Source organism: Protopterus annectens, chromosome 5.part1 (assembly GCF_019279795.1).
Source record: "Protopterus annectens isolate FY-2018-M chromosome 5.part1, PAN1.0, whole genome shotgun sequence".
Classification (NCBI taxonomy): Eukaryota; Metazoa; Chordata; order Ceratodontiformes; family Protopteridae; genus Protopterus; species Protopterus annectens.
In genome coordinates this window covers 278,528,266-278,550,167 of record NC_056736.1, presented here as the reverse complement: position 1 = coordinate 278,550,167, position 21,902 = coordinate 278,528,266, and the positions used below count along the sequence as shown (strand labels likewise).

Here is a 21,902-nt window from a genome sequence, read left to right as displayed (position 1 = left end):
AAGATGTGTTTGCAGAGGCTTCACTTAATCCTGATTCTCTGCCGCCTGCTCCTGTTAAGCCGGATAGGTATTACAGGGTGCCTGAGGCTCACAAATATCTTTATAAGAGTACTAGGGCGGACCCAGAAACTGTTAGTCAGGGACCTAAGGGTGTCAAGGCCTCTATTGTAAAAAATCCGGTTCCTCTAGATAAAGAAGCCAGAGCTTTGGATAGATGGGGAAAGAAGGTCTATACATCTTCTACCTTAGCTATGAGGGCTTTGAATTGCCAGTTTCATATGTTGAAATATCAAAACTTTCTTCTTTCACAATTGAAGTCTAAGGTGGATGCTCTGGTGGAAGGCATTAAGTGTAAAGAATTGCAAGATTTGGTGCATGTCTCTGAACAGGTGGGTAAGCATTCATTACAGTGTGGTTTTGATGCTGTGCAGGCCTCGTCTAGGGTGGCTGCTACTGGCTCAGTTCTTCGCAGGCACGCCTGGTTGAAGGATCAGAATTTATCTGACCATGTTAAGACAAGGATTTTGGATGCTCCTTTGCAGTCTGATGTGTTGTTTGGTTCACCGGTGGAGTCAGTCTTGAAGAAAATGGAAGACAAGGCTAAGTCTATGCAGACTGTTAAAGATTTTTTGCAAGTTCAGCCTCCGAAGTTTAGTAGGAATTGGCCTGCTAAGGGGTGGACGTATCCTTCTTATGATTCTCAGTCTAGGGGTAGATCTAGACGTGGTAGGGGCAGAGCTCAGAGTTCTTTCAGGTCTAGAACAGGGAGTTCCCCTGCACAATCTTCGGGTGAGGGCAGGGGCCAGGCCTTTCGTAAACAGGCCCAATGACCTACTTTTTCAGCTGCCAGATCCTTCTTGCCTGGCAGCACCTTTGGGAGGAAGGTTAGCTCTCTTCAAGGAAAATTGGATGTTGGTTACCCAAGACAAATGGATATTGGATATCATACACCAGGGTTACAAGTTTTATTTCCATACCTTGCCTCCTTTCAAAGGCATGCGGACGTTCCTCCTCAGCAAAGACTAGAGGCTCGCAAACAAATTTCTCTACTACTTCAAATAGGGGCCATACAACCGGTACCTCTGCCAGAAGTGGGCCTAGGATTTTATTCTCGCCTGTTTCTAGTACCAAAGAAAGGAAACACGTGGAGACCAATTTTGGATTTATCCATCCTCAACACATATCTGGACATTCCCAAGTTCAAAATGTTAACGTTACAACAGCTTTTACCTATGTTGGGCAAAGATCACTGGATGGTGACCCTGGATCTCAAGGAAGCTTACCTTCATGTTCCTATCAGGCCCAGTTGCAGGAAGTATCTGCGTTTTCGGGCTGGGACTTCACATTATCAGTTCTCTGCATTGCCCTTTGGCTTATCTACTGCGCCCAGAGTGTTCACGAAGGTTCTGGCTCCAGTGGTAGCTTTTTTCAGGCTAAGAGGAATACAGATCTATCCTTATTTGGACGATTGCCTGATACTGGCCCAAGGAAAGGACGAACTTCATCATTTACAGTATGTGATGGCAGTGTTAAGATGCCTGGGGTATTCTGTGAGCGAAATAAAGTCCAGTCTAGTACCCTCTCAGGACATGTGCTTTCTGGGTGTGAGACTGAATACAGCATCCCAGATGGCCTTTTTGACCCCGGACAAACAAAAGAATCTTTCTCTTTACTTCCATCAGTTGTCTCATCAGTCCAGGCTGACTGCAAGGACAGTCCTTCAAGCCTTGGGGTTCATGGCATCTTGTATTCTGGTACTTCCCAATGCCAAACTGCATATGAGGAAGCTACAATGGTATTTCAAGAATGTATGGACACAGCACTGCCAAGATTTGGACACTGTCATTCAAATAATACCTTGCATTCAAAAGGAATTTTTGTGGTGGGCTCAGGAATGTCACCTAAACAAGGGACTCTCTGTGACCCGGCCAGAGGCGAGTCAGATTTTAACGACAGATGCCTCAGACAAAGCTTGGGGAGCTCATCTAAATGGAAAATGGGTACAAGACACGTGGCCTGCCAGACTTCAACATCTACATATCAACTTGAAGGAGATGTTAGCAGTCCAATTTGCATTGACAGCTTTCAAGGATTTACTTCTTCCAGGGCAGGTGTTGATTCAAACAGACAACACAACTGTCATGTGGTACATCAACAAGCAAGGGGGGAACGCATTCTTATCCTCTATGCAGACAAGCAATGATTTTATGGGAGACTGCTCTCAGTTTACAGCTAAATCTTCAGGCAAGGTTTCTGCCAGGAGCACAGAACTCCTTAGCAGATGTGTTGAGCAGACAAATTATGGATCCCCACGAGTGGAAATTGGATCCTCATGTATTTCAGAGATTGACAGTGTTATGGGGAACTCCAGACATAGATCTGTTCGCTTCTCCACTAAATTACCAGCTGCCAAAGTTTTGCACAAAAAGGTTTCATCCCTCGGCTTGGAAAGTGGATGCTCTCTCATTCAATTGGAGCAATCTTCACGTGTATGCCTTTCCACCTCTGCCTCTCCTCCCAAAGGTGCTGCTGAAGGTCAGACAGGACAAGCCAAACATGATTTTAATAGCTCCAGATTGGCCTCAACAGCACTGGTACCCATTACTGAGAAGTCTGGTACAGGAGCCTCCATGGCCTTTGCCTTCGATTCCTCACCTGCTGTCTCAGGAGAACAGTCATTTACTCAATGTCAAACTTCATTCTCTACATCTGACAGCCTGGCATATTCTGTTTTAAACCCTGGAGGGTCTCAGCTTCCACAACAAGTTTTGAATGTTATTTTGGAGGCCAGAAGGCCTAGTACAAGGAAAGTTTACGCAGATAAATGGAGGAGATTTTTATTTTGGAGTACTGCAAAGGATTTTGATGTTTCTAAACCTAATTTAAGTGTTGCACTTCAATACCTTACTGAGTTATTGGACAAAGGTTTGTCCTTCTCTATAAAGGTTCATGCTGCAGCAATTTCTGCTCACTATGACTGTGACCACCATTATTTTCTCAGCCTTTGTTTAAGCAATTCCTTAGAGGGGCAAAAAATATAAGACCCCCACATAGAGCTCCTACTCCTGCTTGGGATCTCAATTTTGTGTTGGAGAAACTCACTCTACAACCTTTTGAGCCTGCAGCATCGGCAGAGTTGAAATATTTATCTTGGAAGACTGCTTTTTTGTTGGCCATTACCTCTGCGAGAAGGGTTTCTGAATTACAGGCCCTTATGGCAGTTGAGCCTTTCCTAATTTTCCACAAGGACAGGGTGTCTTTGCGTACTAACCCTTCTTTTATGCCTAAAGTGGTTTCTAGTGTGGCTTTAAACCAAACTATTCATTTGCCTACTTTTTATGCAAACCCCCAAAATAAAGGGGAAAGGATTTTGCACACTTTGGATATACACAGACAGTTGCGATATTATTTGAGCAGAACTAAAGGGTTCAGGCAGTCTCAGCAGTTGTTTGTTTCTTTTGCTTTGGGTTCTCAGGGCAAACCTGTTTCAAAACAAACTATTTCTAAGTGGATTGGGTTTTGTATTGCTTTCTGTTATTCCCATCATGGTAAGGAAGTTCCAGCTGGGATTAGGCCTCATTCCACTAGGGCTACTGCCACTTCTACAGCTTTTTTAAGGGGTGGCTACTAAAGATATTTTGGAAGCAGCTACTTGGAGTTCAGTGCATACTTTCTCTAAGCATTACCACCTTCCACTTTACTCTAAATCTAGGGCTGGATTTGCCACTGCTATTTTACAGGGCATTTTGGCAGCGCCTAATGCTTTATAGTTTTGCCATCCTCCCTTACCTCTGCTTTGGGATTCTACCCATATGTAAGGACTGCAGCAATGTGAGATGAAGAACATAGTACAGTTTTGTACCTACCATAAATGTAGATGTTCAAGATCCACATTGCTGCAGTCAATACCCTCCCTCCTTCCCCTCTGTTGTTGTAGGTGGTGATGTACTTTGTGTTGTACATATTGTAAATAGGGTTAGTGCACGGGTGGTTGGTTAGTTTTTGCTGGTTTTTGGCTTTGGCCTTTCTTGTTAGGGCCTTCTGACATCTGGGGCAAGAAAAGACTGAGGAAATGACGTCGGTCATGCGCTTTTGTACCCTGACGTCCTGATGTCAGTGTTAAGCGCCTTGACCGACGTCAGCCTTATAGTTTGGTATTCGGGCCGACCGAGGACAGCGGACTACCCATATGTAAGGACTGCAGCAATGTGGATCTTCGAACATCTACATTTATGGTAGGTACAAAACTGTACTTTTCTTGGCTGTCCATGTCGGACATGTGTGAAAGGAGTTTCATCCTTTTTTTTTGAGTTACTTCGGTGTCCTATCCAGCTGTAGGCCACGGTTCTGACACCAGTCGTCACAGAGGACCATTTTGTAGCATGTCTGCAGCACTTGGAGTTGATAATTACTCCTAAATTGCAGTCATCTGCAAACTGTCAACCAGAGTCGTCCTGTGTTGGACTCTACTTTTGAGAAGTAGATGCCAAACAGGTGAAGGGCCCATGACGGGTATTGGACAATAACATGCAGGTTGGGATGTCACGTGGTGCTATGTGATGAGGATAATGCTGGCTGAAGAATGGATGAACATGAGAAATGATGGTGCCTGCTGTATTTTTCAGGGTGTGAAGAGATTGAATTGCTGTCCCGAAAATACTATTAAAATGTCACCTTGATATGCTTGAGTAATACACTGCCTGATTGTGGTTAAGTTAAGAAACTTTTAAGTCAGACTCTTGTGCAAGCACATGGTTCATCTAGTCACAGTTTGATACTGCCTGGACATTGCAATAATTAATTCAGATCTGCCTTATGCATGATATGTAAGGCAGCACTTAAGGGACTACAGTACAAGGTCAGACTATTGAGATGGCACCATTTTGAGCTTTTGCTGCTGGAAACGTTCATAGTGTGCCCAGTCTAACAAGGCAAACAACTGGATAAAAAAATATTTACTGCAACTTGCTAAGAAAGAGCAAACCTCTACAGGTAGCCAGTAAAGTGAATCAAACCAAACAGCCAGAGAATCATGGAAACTTGTTTATACAGGAAAAAAATCTTAATTACGTCGGGTAACAGGTCGTTACATTTCAGTATGTTCATTTTGTTCAGTAATAGTGTAGTAACACCAATGTTTGGAAACAGAAATTTGGTATGCATACTTGTACATTCTGCATGGCAGATGATGCTTAGATGGTGTATCGCTTGCATACTCTGTTGTATTTGCACCAGATACTGCTAGTTTGCACTGCGGGACTAGAACGATTAAAACATTACCCTGGTATCAGAGGTGGCAGTGCAACATATTCGTAGTGGCTTAACAGAGTAGCTCTAAGCAAGCACCATGTGAAACCTGAACAAGCACCTAGAATAATTCAGTGCAGCTTCCACAGCTGGTCTGAAAATGATTTCACATACATGAGCAGGAGTAGCTGCATATTGTTGGCTAAAGGTTTATGGGCATGTCGGGTGGTTACTACACTGCAAAATTGGTATGTCGTGTTGGAGATATTTGGAAGGCATGAGCAAACGCACCAGTATATTACAGCCATAGCACCAATGGCACTGGAGGCTGGAAATAATCTAAGGGATTTTGTCCATGCACAGATATTTCAACAGTGATTCTTTGCAGTGCATCCATTATTTGATTCTAGGTAAATTAACCTTGATGTCCTTTATTTAAAAAAAAAAATACTTTGTGATAAATTACTTCTGGGCACAAGAAAAAGGAAGGGGAAACTATAGCAATGTGGTTTGTATGTACAAAGACACATCAAAAGTTTTTTTGCAAACCGACCAGTGGAGTAAAAACATACGTAGGCAAACACTGCATACTAATACACTTTGCACATGTAAATCTCAATTTTTAACAAGGTGGAAGCATGACGTGATACCTTTATACTTAAACTGATAAAGAATGCTCAAAGCAGAAGATTTAATTACTTTGATTCAGTTAGTCAGGGACAGATAGAGGCCAGAGCTTTGGATAGATGGGGAAAGAAAGTCTATACTTCTTCCACCTTAGCTATGGCTTTAAATTGCCAGTTTCACATGTTGAAATATCAAAACTATAATTGAAGTCTAAGGTAGATGCTCTGGAAACTACATATGAGGAAGCTACAATGGTATCTCAAAATGTATGGACTCAGCACTGCCAAGATATGGACACTGTCATTCAGATAATACCTTGCATTCAAAAGGAATTTTTGTGGTATACAAGACACGTGGCCTGCCAGACTACAACATCTACATATCAACTTGAAGGAGATGTTAGCAGTCAATTTGCATTAATAGCTTTCAGGATTTACGCACAGAACTCCTTAGCAGATGTGTTGAGCAGGCAAATTATGGATCCCCACGAGTGAAGTGGATCCTCATGTATTTCAGAAATTGACAGTGTCATGACTGGTACCCATTAAAGTTTTGAATGTTATTTTGGAGGCCAGAAGGCCTAGTACAAGGAAAGTATCGCAGATAAATGGAAGAGATTTTTATTTTGGAGTGCAGCAATGGAAAAGTGTAAGGACTGCAGCAATGTGAGATGAAGAACATAGTACAGTTTGTACCTACCATAAATGTAGATGCTGAAGATGCAGTCAATTCTAAGTGTAAGGACTGCAGCAATGTGGATCTTCGAACATCTACATTTATGGTAGGTACAAAACTGTACTTTCCATTTCCTGGCTGTGTGTGCATTTACTTCCTAGGTGGGTAAAGTGCAATTGCACGTCCACTTAGAGAAAAAGTATGAATGAAGATGTGATTTGAAGTTTAGTGTTTTCAGTAGTTCGTAGAGAAGGAGGGAGTTTTCCATTTTTTGGCTAGGGAGAAGGACAGGAGGTGCCATCCAGCAGGGTGGGTTGGTTTGTAGACTGTGAGAAGGTTTAAGTGGGAAATATCTAAGTGGCCTGTTAGGGGTGTAAGGTTGTAGGATGTTGGAAAGAGCAGGACATATGGTAGGATTAAAGAATAGCTTATGGACAGTAGTACGTTGGAGGTAGTAGAGATGGTTGGGAAGTTCTAGCCAGTTAAGTATGTGGAGGGCAGAGCAATGGTGGATGGAGTGTTTGGCTTTTATGGCAAACTTGGAGATTTTATTGTAACAACTTTCCATTTTGGAAGAGATGGAGGCAGATAGGTTAGTTAGTATGGGTGCACCATACATTAGAGAGGGGAGAAGGTAGGTGGTGGCAAGGGTTTGTCTAGTAGGAGTGAGATGGCTGCTTCTATATAGTAGACAGAGTTTTTGATGGGTTTTCTTGATGTTTAGTTAAATGTGTCAAATTTTAGGTGTTCATCTATGGTGACCCCAAGTAGTTTAGCATAGGGGAATGATTTCTATAGTAAAATTGTTGTGGCTTCTGATTTGGAAAGAATTTTTATCAAGTGGGCAGGATTTTGAAGGAGTGAAGAGTAGTATTTTAGATTTGTTAGCATTTAGAGCTAGATGGTTTTGCAACTTCCAGTCCTCTCTGGCAGAGAAGGTGTTTTGTGTGTAAGATTGAAGGTCTGGCAGGTTGGTGGCTCTGCAGATTGAAGTGGAGTCATCAACATATTGTACTATTTTAGTATTTGGGATGGCTGAGTGGAAGTCATTGACAAAGATGTTAAACAGCATAGGGCCAAGAATAGATCCTTGGGGAACTCCAGTAGGGGTGAGAAGGAAGTTAGAGGTGCCTTTCTTCCATTTTACAGCTTGAGATCTATCAGATAACTTGAAAACCAGGACAGGGAATTGTGAGAAAGGTTAAGATTAGCCAGATGGCTGAGGAGATGAGTATGGGAGATAGTGTCAAAAGCTTTGGAGAGGTCTTGTAGAACTGTAGAAATGATATTTCCGGAGTCACGGGCATGGTTGACTATATCTAAGAATGCGAGAAGAGCATTAATAGTACTATGGCCAGGGCGGAAGCCATGTTTGGTTTGAGAGATTAGATGGCTTGTGGTTAGGAAGAGCATTAGCTGGGTGTAAACACATTTTTCCAGTATTTTTGATATTGGGGAGAGGATGGCTATGGGGCGAAAGTTAGAGGTATTATTTTTACCGCCTTTGTGAAGAGGATGTATAAAGGCAGAACGCCAGAGCTTGGGGACATAAGATTCTTGTATGGATCTGTTGATTAAGATGCTAATGGGGAGGGCGATGCACTCAGCAGCAATTTTTAAGAACTTAGAGGGAGTGTTATCTGGGGCATTGGAGCATTGTTTCAGCTTGCTGAGGAGTTTATGTAGGAGGTTGGAATTGGGTTAAGTTCAAAGGTGGGGGGTTGGGTTTAGAGACTGGAGTGGAAAGACTAGCTTGTAAGGGTGGGTGTTGGGGAAGGGTTTAGTTCAGCAATAGAGTTAATAAAGGAGTTGAAAAGAGAGGTGATTTCTGGATCAATCTTAGTAGCATCAGGGCAAGAGTTGATTTTTGTGCCTGGATGAAGGAGCGAGTTGATGTTCCAGAATTCATACACGAGTCAAGCACCCTGCTGAGATCTGCCAATCAATGGAATTACCAGCTCAAATTTCCCTCAGGACTTTGACAGCTAGGGAAGCTAAGTGTTACGGGAGAGGGGAGAAGTAAATGGACTGGAATTCATTGTCTCACAAATTAGTGCCATTTAAACTAAATTAGAAAAAAGGCAGCAGTAAATGGCACTTTGAGTGTGTGTTCTGTGACATTTGCACTGTTTTCTGTTTTAAGTAGTCATTCAGCAGCAGGGAATGTTGCACTGTTCTATTTTACTCAGTACTTGGTACATAGGCAACATCTATGAAATGACAGGAGCTTTAGGCAAACAGAGGTCTGCATGATGTAACAGTTTTGAGCCAAACAATGATTTTTGGGATACTGAATGGCATCCTGATTTATCCAAACCACGTCAATATGCTTGCCTCCATGTGGTCAGAGACTGGAATTACATATAAAATATTTAAAATCCTGTAAATAATCCTGTTTTCTTAGTGTAAGAAACATCATGCCATGATGTTTTAAACATGTTTAGAGTCTGTGGATGCGGTACTCCTTTAATGGTTCTGTTGGGATAAGTGACCCAAATTATTGTGCTGCTGTTGTGATGCAACAGATGAGACAGATGCGGTAAAGAAAGGCAAACAATTGTTTGTTTTTTCTGTATGTGAAGTGTTTAGTCTTGGATTACAGGGAAAGAAACACTTTTTGGAAAGAAAAACTTGACTTTTGGGTGGAGTTCTCCTTTAATCATTTGTGGTATACTAGTATTACTGATTAAGTATGCACAGTATGTTTATTTTTTTTCATGGAGTTTGGGAAAAATTTGATTTGTGGATTCATTTTCTGAGAGGATAAATTTGTAGGCCTTGCTGATTTTTTTTTCTTTAGGTCACAGATTCCTTACTTCTGGAAATCCAAGAGACAGTACTTCAGAGGACTGTTGATGGAATGAGACAAGCTGGAACTCCATACGTAGGTGAGCACTGCTTGGAAAACTGAACCATTTGTATCCACTTTGTCTAATAGTACTTAATTAGATTGCTGATGTTTTTCAACAAGTTCCTTAATTTGTTTTTAAAGGGGTGTTGTATGCTGGATTGATGCTGACTAAAGATGGCCCCAAAGTCCTTGAATTTAACTGTCGATTTGGTGATCCAGAATGTCAGGTATGCTTCTTAAGTTACTTCAGAAATGTTTGGCACAAATCAAAGCAATTTTGGTATTTCTTTCACCACAAGATTTTTTTTGTAGTTGTGCATTATCCGTGGGTCCTAGTTTTGGATATTCCTTTGTCCCAGTCAGAAGTATACATTTTGTTAAATGTGTTTGAGATTATCCCCATGCCCTGATTATGTACAATGCAGTGTAATGATTTTTTTCTGCATGAGCACATGTTACAACTTCTAGTTGTTTGGTTGCTTGCATAGTTGGATCTGTGTCCTTTCTGCTGTCTGCAAAGTCCTGCATTTGCTGCATATTGAGTAAAGTTGAGAGCCTTGTAAGAAAGGCATGCCTTGATAGTTTCGGCTTTCACCTGACTGCTGCTGTAACTATGGGTCTGTCCTTATTGCCCAGGATTTGTATTTGAAGGTGTAGTCATCTTTAGGTGGTACAGATTCTCATTCAGAAAACCAACCATTTTGAGCACGTATTAGTGCAGGAACAAATGGGGGTATATCTTCTCTGCCATAGACCTGGTTGTATATGGTACATCTACAGATATTTCTCTTGAAACATGCTGTCTCTAGAACCTTATAGTTTTGGTTGATTTCCTTGTTAGGGTTGATAAATTGGTGGCTTTTAAGACTTCCAGTGTAGTATGGAAAGATTTTGGTTTGTTTTCCAAGATACATATTTCTTAGTTTATTGGTCAGCTGTTATTTTGTTGGCTTTGATCATTAGAAACGTAAAAGAAAAAGACTGAATTTATTTTATTCACAACGTATTTTTTCAGTCCATAATTAACAGAAAGTTTTTAAAAAGCTGCAAGGTGCATCTTGGAGCTTCTAGAGCCCTTTGAATTCTTGGCTCCTAGCAGTTCCTTGAACCCCACCTTAATTTACACAATTCCTCCAGACTGATTACAGTGGATTATTGGTCAGTTAGGCCATGAGGGAAGCTAGAACTAAGTGTGAAAAAAATTTAATCTGTCTGAAGGGTGTGTTGAGAGGAGGTAAAAGCAAAGGAGAGTTACTTGAGAGGTGCAGGTGGACTAATGTGAAATAGGGCACCCCATGAAGTATTTTTCCAGGGCTGTATATCACCCAAGGCTGGCCTTGTTGATTGCATTCAGATATATGTATTCAGTAAAGTGGCATTAATTAGTGGACACAAACTGTGGCAGTCTGTAAGAGATCACAGGTCTAATTGTCATTGACCTGCTGTAATACAACCTCACCCCATTCCAGTCTGCCCAACCCATTCATTTGTTTTCCTGCATTCCCCCCCCCCCCCCCCTTTTGAAGTCACCAGCCACTGCTGGAGATGGGAGACTGGAATGAGCTTTCAAAGGCAGATTTACAATAGTCAGGGTGCTTAAAAGCCATAAACTAATAGAGTTCTTCATTCCACGAACAAGTCTCTATTAAAAATCTCTTTGGCTGTCAACACTGCAGGAGAATCCCTCTAACTATATAGGTAAACTCTTGAGCTCTCTGCTGTTAAATATAAAAACAGAATGAGCACTATCAGATTCAAAGTTCCTTAAAAAACATCTATCTAGTATATGGATATGCTCTTGTGATAACCCTGGTTAAAAATAACTGTCTTTAAATACTACCCTCCCTACAAAACTGCTGTACACCCTTTGAACCCTCTTGTTTTCAAAACTGCTGTTCAACCTGTAAAGTCAACAGTGTATGAACCCCTGCAAACTGTAAAAATGCTGTATTGTCTCAGTGTAATATTCTGCTCTACAACATGCTCTATATCATAGTGCTTGAAGCATCCAATTTTTGTAAATATACTTGCACTCTCTATTACTGCTGCTTCCATAATCTGTATGTTACTCAAGAGCTCTAGCAATAGTTACTGTTAAGAAAATGATGCATAAACCTCTGCAAACTGTAAACATGCTGTATTGTCTCAATGTAATAATCTGCTGTACATTGTAGTGCATAACGATCCATGTTTGTATGTATACATGTACTGTCTGTGTATTAATGTAGCTTGTATATGTGGTGGTGGTGCTACGGTAGCGTTGTCACCTCACAGTAAGACGTTGCCCTGTTCGATTCTCAGCTAGAGCGTCTTCTGTGTGGAGACGTGCGTGAATGGGTGTACCTTCGTTGAAGGTTGTGCATCAGGGCTGGCAACTCCGCCCGTAAAAATCTACTGCCAATCATTAGCGGACCGGAGTACCGCTGTGGCGACCCCTAACTGGGAAAAGCCGAAAGACATAACATTCATGTAGATTCTCCCCAGGTCTCCACTGAAAAAGGATAGCCTGTCCAGTTGGAATTTCCCAGTAAACAAATGTAAAATAAAATAAGTTTAGAAGTATAGCAGAGAATGGGTGAGTGGGACAAATGGAGGTGCAGTCGCACAGTAGCGCACTCTACACTTGCAGTTAAATAAGAATGCTGCTAAATACCCTAAATAAAAAAAAAAAAATCCTTTTAAGCTCTTCCTACTAAATATCTAGATGTAATTCATTGTGAATGGAAAAGTATTTATTTTTTTAACTAACCATAGGCAAGAATACAGAAATTGTAGAAACCGTACTAACACAGGCAAGATCATCTTTTACTTTTTTATTGGGTGTTGAGATGTACAGTGTTAATGTGGATTGGAACAGTCTTTCAGAGGCAGTGCATTTCAGGGACATTATATTACAAAATCTTGTATTTCAGCAATACTAATTGGACAAACTTACTCACAGTAAGTGAGATTTTACAAGTGATTATTGGTAGGGGTTGTTGAGAAGTAGGAAACAAAAACTTGCTTGAGATTAAAACGGGAGGGAAAAATAAAGGAAGAAAGTAGTACTGTGTTGGTAAGAGCAAAAAGTTAATGGAGAGAGAATCAACTCTGAGTAAAAGGAAAGTAAAAAAGCAATTGCTTGTCAGAGAATAAAAAAATGGTTTACTATTGTTAGAGGTACTTCAGGTGAAAGGGTGTTTTTAGGCAGATGGATGCAGCATAAGATTGTACAGTAGAAGGGAGAAAGGAAATATCTTTGCTAAGAACATGTCTAGTTAAGGCAGTCAAAGCTTGTCAAGGGTTGGGGGCTGAGTTTATATTATCACTAATGTGCTAGTCAGAAAAGGAGCATTGAAATATTTTTTTGTTAGCTAGGATTTTAACTTTGATTTAAAGGGTAGTCTGGAGTGTTCTTGCCTAAGGAACAGCGGACTGTCATTCCAGATTTTGGAGATGTGGAAAGAGTTGCCTGTTTTATTCAGTGATTTCAAAGTTTACCAGTAGATTGGCGAGGTGTAGTTGGGGTATATAACTGAATGAGATTGCGCATGGTTAGACATTTTTTGGTTTATAGAGGAGGTCCTGAGTTTTGAGTAGTTGAGAGTATGTAAGGTAGTAGGGAGCTCGAGCCAGTCTACTACTTTGAGTACCGTACACTAGTGAGTCCTTTGAGGGTAATTTATGGCAAACATGGCAGTTGTATTATAGCATTGCTCTAGCTTGTTTAGTAGAATGGCTTGAATCTTGATAAATATAGGTGCTGAGTAGAGAAGTGTAGGCAGGAGGAAAGTGGCAATATTTTTCCTTGCAGAGTTGGGACAGAAAAGTTTTTTTGTAGAGCCTGACATTTTCATTTTTTGATTAGTGCTATGTACAGTAGTTAAATTGTATACAGTAGTTAAATTGTATTGCCACGATGGTGTAGCATTGTCACCTCACAGCAAGAGGTTCACCCGTTCGATTTTTGGCTGTAGTGCCTTCTGTGTGGAATCTGCATGTCCTCCTCGAGGTCAAGTTGCGCTCGAAAGACATGCGTAAATGGGCGTGCCTTTGAAGGTTGGGCGTCAAGCTGGCACCGTAATAATATACGGCCAATCATTAGCTGACCGGAGTTCCGCTGTGGCGACCCCTAACTGGGAAAAGCTGAAAGAAGACAGTAGTTAAATTGTAGGTTTTCATCAATGTGTAGTGTATACCTAGCAATTTGGGATGTGGGACAAGTTCAGTTTGTGTTTGTAGAAGTAATTGATAAGTTATTCAGTAGATTTAGATGTTCAGGAATGAACAGGATAAGTTTCAATTTTTTGGGGGTGGAGAAAGTTTGAGATTTTGTTAGCCAATTTTCTACTAAAGAGTGTTTGTTACAAATTAACTAGGCTTTTGCTGAGCAGATGTTGGAGTAATCTGCATATTGTATTGGAGGCATTTTTGGTTGTGATAAGTAAAATTGTTGAATGTTAAAGTAGGGGGTCAAGGATATAGCCTTGGGGGACTCCTGTCATGGGATGGAAAGTAGAGAAGTTATTTTTACACTTAACTGCTTTGGGATCTGTCAGAGAACTTTGGAACCAATTCAGAGCATGGTGGTTGAGTACTAGATGAGTATTTGTAGTAGAATGAACTGGAAGATTGTGTCGAAAGCTTTTGATGGCTCTAGGAAGAGGGAAATTTAAAAGGGTTGCCTTTGTTTCTGCTTATGTTGGCAGTATTGATGAAACTGAGTAGGACAGGAGTAATGCTGTAGTGAGGTTGGAAACCATGTTGGGTCAAGGATAGTAGGGAGAATTTTATATGACTGAGTTTGTATGCAGTTTTCTAGAATTTTGCATAGAGGGAGTAGTATAACAGTAGGTCTGTAGTTGGTAATGCCAGTGGAGTTGCAGTCTTTGTAGAGGGTTAGTATGCAACGTTTTTCCCAAAGCCAGGGGACGTAGGATTAATTGGTAGAGCAGTTAAGATGAATACACAAAGGGCTATCGCTTAAGAGATTTGATTGGTAAACTCTGGTGCTAGAGAGGTAGGATAGAGTTTCCATAGAAAGCGTTTTATGGCTTTAATGGGAACTGATTTGAAGGAGAAGGTATGCTGGATATTGAGAATGCTGGGCTGGGTTATGGAAAGGAGTTAGTCACTGAGTAGAGTGGAGACTTGAGCTTTATAAAAGGAGTGTTTGTTAGACAAGGGATTTGATTTGGGTCATTGGCATTTGTTGTAGTTAAGGATAGGTTGTGTCAAGTGACCTGGGTTTAGTATTAAATTTATGCAGGACCAGAAAGCTTTTGGGTTGGTGAGAGCCGATGTTTGGAAGTTTTGAGTAGTAGTTTCTCTTGTCAGACAGGATTTGGCAAAGTTTCTAAGGTGTCTAAGTTTGGTTAGTTTGGATTTTGTTTGTGGACAAGTGGGATTTGAGTTTGACAAGAGGGGAGCGAAAGACAGTAGAAATAGAATGGAAATGGTGTTTTCTTATGGTAAGGGAGCAAAGACGTTCTTGCTAAACTAGTATTTGAAAGAGTGAAGGAGATGTACAGCAAGTGTGTTTTAAATATGGATGCAGGGGTGCTCCTTGGACTAATAATTATAGTATAAGGAAGGTTTATAGCACAGATGGTGAAGCTTAGGCAGAAGAGCAAGATATTGCAAGTATAAGAGGTGTTTTAGGGGGTACTCTAATTCAGGAAATGTAGGGAGTCGCGTCCTCTTGCAGAGCAGCAAAACCAAACTTGAGTGGAATATATGGCTATTTAGTTGCACTGCTTTTCTATACAAGGTGTTTATTTCTGTAAGTTTAATAGTTCTTGGAGATTATTTTTTAAATCATGGCAAACATGCTAAGGGAGTGCAGGTGATGCTGGTGCTCCTTCAAATAGAAAACTATTTGCTTGCATAGGAAGAGGGATTTGCTGGGTGCTACACACTGATTCAGGTAGCCTGGAATTTATTTACGCAATACTGCAAAATTTCTGTTTTGCTTTAGTTAACTGGAAGAGATCAGAAATGCAGGGAGAGTGGAAGAACAGAGTAAGATGGGTACAAATACAGTACAGAGACAAAAATAGCTTGGTTCCTAGTAGCTTAGTAGTACAACTGAAGAAGCTTCCGCAGACCTTCAGAAGTTGAGCACAGTAGGAACCACCTAGAAAAAGGATTTGCAGCCTGAACAGAACATATGTCTAGTTGCAGTGCTTTATAGTCTTTACTTTTTATAAACTAATAGTTCTAGTAGATAGTTTGCTAAAAATGGCAAACGTACTTTGGGGGGGGGGGGTGCATATGGTGCTGGTATTCTCTCCAAACAGAAGGCACTATTTGTTTGCATAGGAAAAAAATGGATTTTGCTCATGGTTATTCTGATTCAGGGAGCCCAAAATTTGTTTGACAGCAGAAATCCTGTTTGCTTACTGTTAAAGCTTTGTGTTGCTGTTCCACTGTTGCACTAGGGAGTAGAAAAACTAATGAACATGGATAATTCTGTAGTAGATCAGCTCATATGAGGGCACATCTGTGTTGCAGGTTTTACAACATGGGTTTTTGGGGTAGGTCTTTGCATTCCCCACCCCCATAATGGTTACTACACTCAGTGCTTTGGTATTGTCTACATAAACCATTCTTAATGATGTGAGTAAGAGATGCAGAGCAGGAGCTGTTTTTTAAACTGTATAAAAGTTCTCACCAGTATTGATTTTCTTAAATCAGGCAGCAAACGATAGGCAACAAATATGTGCACAGCAGAGCTGATTACAGTAAAATTTGGTTGTCTTTCAGACGTGTTCACTGCCTTCAGGAGTTTTCTTATACCATTTTGTTCTTTACTGTCATTGGTAACCTTTTTTTCCTGGATTAAACTAGACTCCTTATGCAGGTGGTGATTTATTTTGAAAAAAAAAGATACTTAAATTACGTAGACCGCCTATCAAAATTATTTTATCTTAAGTAGTTCAAGAAAAATAACTTGTGCTTAAACAGTGATAAATCAAAATAGCCATTTGACGCACCGAGGAAATTAGCCAAAAGTTCTTTTGTCAGTATTACCGATTAACACACAATTCGTGCTAAGCATTTGATTTTTTTTTCTGAATGCATAGTATAAATAGGATAACCTACTCTTACTCATCTTAAATCAGGTGTGAACTAACTGATGATCTCTCCAAGGGTGTCAGGCTAAAAGATGATGCACTAATTAGCATTTTTGTGCAGTTGGGTTGCACGGGCTAGGCTTATAAGAGACCCTGGTACATACATACCTCTCAAATGTCCAGATTTTCACAGAATGTCCAGATTTTTACCTCCTATTTTTGGTCTATTCCTCAAAATTTGGGTTTTCAGGCAAATCCTTGAGGATTTAAGTCACTAATTGTCAAATATGAGTTTCATACTTTGTATCCTTTAGAAAATATACAATAATGCAAAACTTGGTATTCTAACAACTTTCTAAGTTTACAGGAGCAATATTTAAAAATCTGTCCCCATTTTTGGGCCCTTGTCCGCTCATTTGTTACGGCTTTCTCCAGATTTCTTGTGCTGAGAGGTTGAGGGGTATACCCTGGCAGTAGTTTGCCTAGTATATCTATGAATCTATAAACCTACATAGGGCAGGTCACCATGATGCAGAGGACTGCATCCCACATACCTCTGCTGCTTATATTAACAGAGAGCAATGCACCTCAGACAAAGGATAAATCTCCAAGATACTACAATCTTGATTATTAATTGCAAAAAGGTATCATGGGAGTTTTACGATAGGGTATGTTAGGAAGTTTCTAGCGGTTATGGGAGGCGGGTATGTTTGAGCATTACTGTCTGTCAGAGACATGGGGCCATTCCTAGGGTGAATTTCTTATTTCCCATCCATTGGTCAAGGTAATTCTTAAATAGGGTTAGGTATGGACTCGGCTTCACATGGATGGGTAACCTGTTGCAGAGGCTAGGGATACACGCTCCTAATATCTTATATATTTCCTCTTAAAGCTTATACAGTGCAAACAACTGCATTAATATTTGAACTCTGCCTAATATAGGGGGAAAATATGTTAAGTGTTAATATATTTATATGGTCATAAATTTTCATGCTTCTCAAAATATCTTGGCAAACAGGTAGCACAGACAGAACAACTCAGCTTCATATAAAAGCTTTGTTGGATGAACAAAATGTTGCCTGACAGTGTGTAATTTGAGTGATTGCTGAGATATTGTAAGCTTGCAAAATATTATACATTTAATACTCAGTTTACTGTGATGTATAAATTCCAGTTGACTACATAGAATCTAAAGAATACTACTATAAAAAGTTTGTGCTGAAGAGTTTGGCATTTATATTTCTTTAGTGACCCCTATGGTTCCAAAGATATGAAATGTAAGGACATAATTTGATTTTAGCAAAAAGCTTCAGCTCTGCCCATTGGAAGTTACCCTGTAAACTTCCAGAGCTCCACTGGAGAGAATTGAGTTAGTAGTTGGGGGGGGGGGGGGGGGGGGTATGCTAGAGGTATTTTACATGGGGTGAGTTTTGAGTTGCTGAATGTCGACCAGCAAATTTGCTGCATCACTGTGCTCATTGAAGGGTGACACCATTGACCACCAGTTCAGCACACGGATGAGTGTTGCCTTTGAGATTTTGGACATAGCTGTAGAAGGCCTTGTGGCTGTCTTTATTCTATGAGGCTGTCTTGACTTCATAATGGCCTTGTTGGACTTGGCCCTCTTAGTTTCTTGTCTAGTTTAGAGAGCTCCTATCATTATGGGAGTTGCTTTTCCTGATTTTTAGTCATGACTTTTTTCCTTTTGTTATATAGTCTTTTAAGGTTAGGATTCCACCAGTGTGGTTTGTTAAAATTTGTTTTGGGCTTATTTCTAGTAGGTGCAACATGTTCTGTACAACCATCAACTTTGTTGTACAGGGTCTTACAATTCCTCATAAGTAGGGTTGCCACCCCTCCGGTTTTTTTTCCGGACTATCCGGAAATCAAACTGATTCTGCAGTAATCCGGAAAACACTGTGCAAACTCCGTTATTGTGTTTCAAAAAGGAAACTGACTTTGAGTTTGTAAATCAGCTGATTTACGAAGCTTTTGTACCGAAAAGCATAGTAAATCAGCCCTAAAGCAGGCAGCAAGAAGAGAAAAAAGGGTGTTTCCTGCATGGTGATGTCATTGTGCTGTCACAAAATGGGTGGGGGTGGAGAGGGGGTGGGATGGGCAGGTTTACTGGTGATGTGAGGGGTGTGGCTTTACTCTGGTTTTAGCCATGATGAAAGGTGGCAAACCTACTCATAAATTACTGTGAACATGGGGGTGGGAGGGGCAATGCCTTTTGATAATCTATCACTTAATAGGATGTAGTTTGCATTGGAATAATTCCTAACTGTTACAAGGCTTGCTGGGATGAGTCTGTTTATATTTCATAGGTCTGACCTTACCAGTAAGGGCATACCACCAGGATGGAGATGGTGAGTGCACTGCTCTCCCATTATTGGTGAATACTAGGGTCCAGTATGTTTGAACCTCTTGTGGGTGTGCACCCTTTCTGGTCAAGGTTTTGTGTTTTAAAGTCTAGGAATCGCCGTGCCTGCAGGTATGAGGCAATGTGCATTTCCCAGTCAACAGAGGTGGTAGTTGAGGTCTCCCATGAATAGGGTATTTGATTTAATGAGTGTCTTCTGTAGGTCTAGGTACAAGCTGTGGAATTCTAGTGACATAGAGGGTGACCTGTAGCTTGCTAGGATATGGTATGGGGACTATCTATGGGGATTTGCACTTGGATAAATTCCAGGGCATCATCCTGTCTAACCAACCTAGAGATGTTTGTTGCTAATATAGACTCCTCCACTTTTTGTCCCCTTCTTTGTAACTGATCGTGTGTGTGTGTGTATTTTGTTTTATTAAATTTTATTAATTTGGCATTGCCTAAAAAAGGTTCCAAGGGGGGTGGATATTTTTTTTCCATACACCTTTAAGTTATCACTTGACAAAGGCAAATTTACATTCATATACACGTAATCAAACTATATTAACATAAACATTATACTTTATTGTCTCTAGATATTTGTTAAATTCTATGTAAAACTGACACTGTACCTGTCAATGTTCTTGTTTTATTGGAGCTTTTCTCCCTGGGCCTTCGCTGAAAATGGGCTCACACCTAGGCGGACTATATCCCGGTCAACAAATGTAAAAAATAAAATTATGCTTCACATACATTGTTATATGTCCTATAACCTAAGGAATATTACAAAAAATATTCAATTCCTGCCTTTTTTTAAACAAACGTTTAGTAAGCCATCACTTACTACATAGGCAATCATACATTTATATAAATAAAAACAAACCACACCGACACAATCCTAGTCGCAAGCATTTTACATCACAAACCATACTGACACACTCCCAGTTACATTGTACATCATTTATCTACCCAATCTTTCTCACTCACACCATGCATAGCTCATTTATGTCCTGCTGCCTTTTACACCTTGTCCCTCCCTTGTATGTATTGTTCCCACAATTCCCATTTTTTGTTTGTAGTTTGCTCCTACCCTTTTTTTAAATCTCAATTCCAGTTTTATATTTAACTGTATTCACTACTTCCAGTATAGTTTTAGATTTGATTTCCATTTTCTAGTAATTGTTTTTTTTTGGCAATCACCATAGTTAGACACAGCAAGGCATTAACATGTCTAGGCAATTCTGATTCTGTATCTTAGATCCAGAAAATTTATCTCCATTGACGGACCAATCTGCCCACCCAGCATCTGGGGGTGGATAAAGTTTTAGCCAATATTCAGATGCCTAGGAGAGACTGGTGCAGACCATCCTTTGCAAAGCAATGTGGCTTAACTGTGTACTCCCATGCTGAAATGTATTGAATCACCCAGGAAAGACACCAGAAGCTAAAACAATTATTGAAGTCTGTACTGTGGCATCATCCATGGTAAAGGTAAAATGCTGCTCAACACAAGGCACATACCTGCTTAAAACAGATTCAGAGATGTAAACAGTGTCTCTCTCCATATAGTTCAGGAAAGTGTCTCTGATCATTCAATGCCCACATGGACAATGATGGACTTATACTGGTACCTGTGGTGTAGTGACTTGAGTGCATGCATAACATGGTGGATCCTGGCTCCAGTTGAGCAACTAACCATAGTCATATTTAGTATGGTGAGTAAAGTGGTGTTCGTTGCAAATTAATTAGGCTTTTGCTGAGCAGAGGTTAGGAGATCAGAGGTCTGAGATTTATTTTTTAGTGCCTCTGCATAAGTTGATCTTTATGTGGATGTAGTGTGTTTTTGACTACCTTGTTTGTATGCAAGATTTTTGCTTCCAGTGAAATTGTGTATGTGCATCTCTTGTTTAAGGATTAAATGGTTGTCTGTGAACATGAGGATTGATGCATTGTCTCAGGATGCTCATATCTACCAAGCTGACTGTGGAGACATTTGGAAATTGCATATCCAAGTTGAGCGGACCTGTATTTGCATTGGTTATTGTAGGTTGTGGAGTGAGTTATACAAAGGGTCTCCTTTGGTGGTCTCTGGGTTTGGCACTAGTCTAGGTTAGATTTTGTTTAACATTTGAAAGTCGTGCTGTTTAATGTGCAAGCAAGCAGCTCTAAGCTTCTCTCTGCTCATTGGCTTTTTTGTAACCACAGTACATTACAGGTTTCAGTTATAACGGTAGTTTTATAGATAACATTTACTTTGTGTGTTTCTGTGCAGGGCACTGCTAGCCTCTTGATGTAAAAGACCAAAAAAAATTGCTTGAGAGTGTAATGCTACAACAAAACAACTTAAACTACCTTGACAAGACAGTTTCAAGTATTGACCTTTAGAATGATTTAAAGTCAAATTCAACAAATAAAGCAAAAATAAAACAGCACCCAAAACAGTTAACTGAAGTGCAAAACAAAATCTCTTATTTGCCAAGGAAGGAGCAGTATTAACTCAGGGGGCCCCCTCAGAGTGTGGGTAGGGTGCCAAGCAGATGGGAGCACTGGGGAAAATGAGCAGGAGACAATTTGTAGTAAGGGAGGTTTACTCAAGTGCATTACTGGCCTGCTGGGTTGGCACTTAGATGTATGTAAACAGTGGAAGGGAAAGTACCTAAATAGGTTATGCAGACAATAGCAATGACAAGGGAAGAAGGATCTTTGGAAGTCAGATTAATATAAGGGACAGAAACCATAGCCATGGCTGGAGTTCGTCGTATGTATTTCAGAAACTTATCTTAATGTCCCAGTAGGGGCTAGGGCAGACTCAAAGAACAGGGAAAAAATTGGTAGCAAGCTAAACAGGCATTGGAATGCAGCTTTTAAGCAGTTGTGTATATACTACAGCTATAAAAAGTATTGAAGTCCAAATCCTGGAGCAGAATTCACACTACTAGCACTATTGTAGTCCCACCATAGACTAAGGCATCAGACAGTGCAGAAATTTACATGTAATTTGTTTATATAAAGAAATGCTATAATAAATGACTAAATGAGGCTGAAATCTGGTAGTAGATCACCGTCGTGACACTATAAATGA

At 40.3% G+C, this 21,902-nt stretch overlaps 1 protein-coding gene across 1 annotated transcript in view; it reads left to right on the top strand.

Annotated features, from left to right (window-relative positions):
• GART (phosphoribosylglycinamide formyltransferase, phosphoribosylglycinamide synthetase, phosphoribosylaminoimidazole synthetase) overlaps positions 1-21,902 on the top strand; it is a 1,783,038-nt gene that overhangs the window by 823,477 nt on the left and 937,659 nt on the right. Inside the window, exons 8-9 of the mRNA XM_044072949.1 lie at positions 9,350-9,437; positions 9,542-9,627. Coding sequence (XP_043928884.1) covers positions 9,350-9,437; positions 9,542-9,627 — 174 coding nt within the window. The remainder of the gene's footprint in view (positions 1-9,349; positions 9,438-9,541; positions 9,628-21,902) is intronic.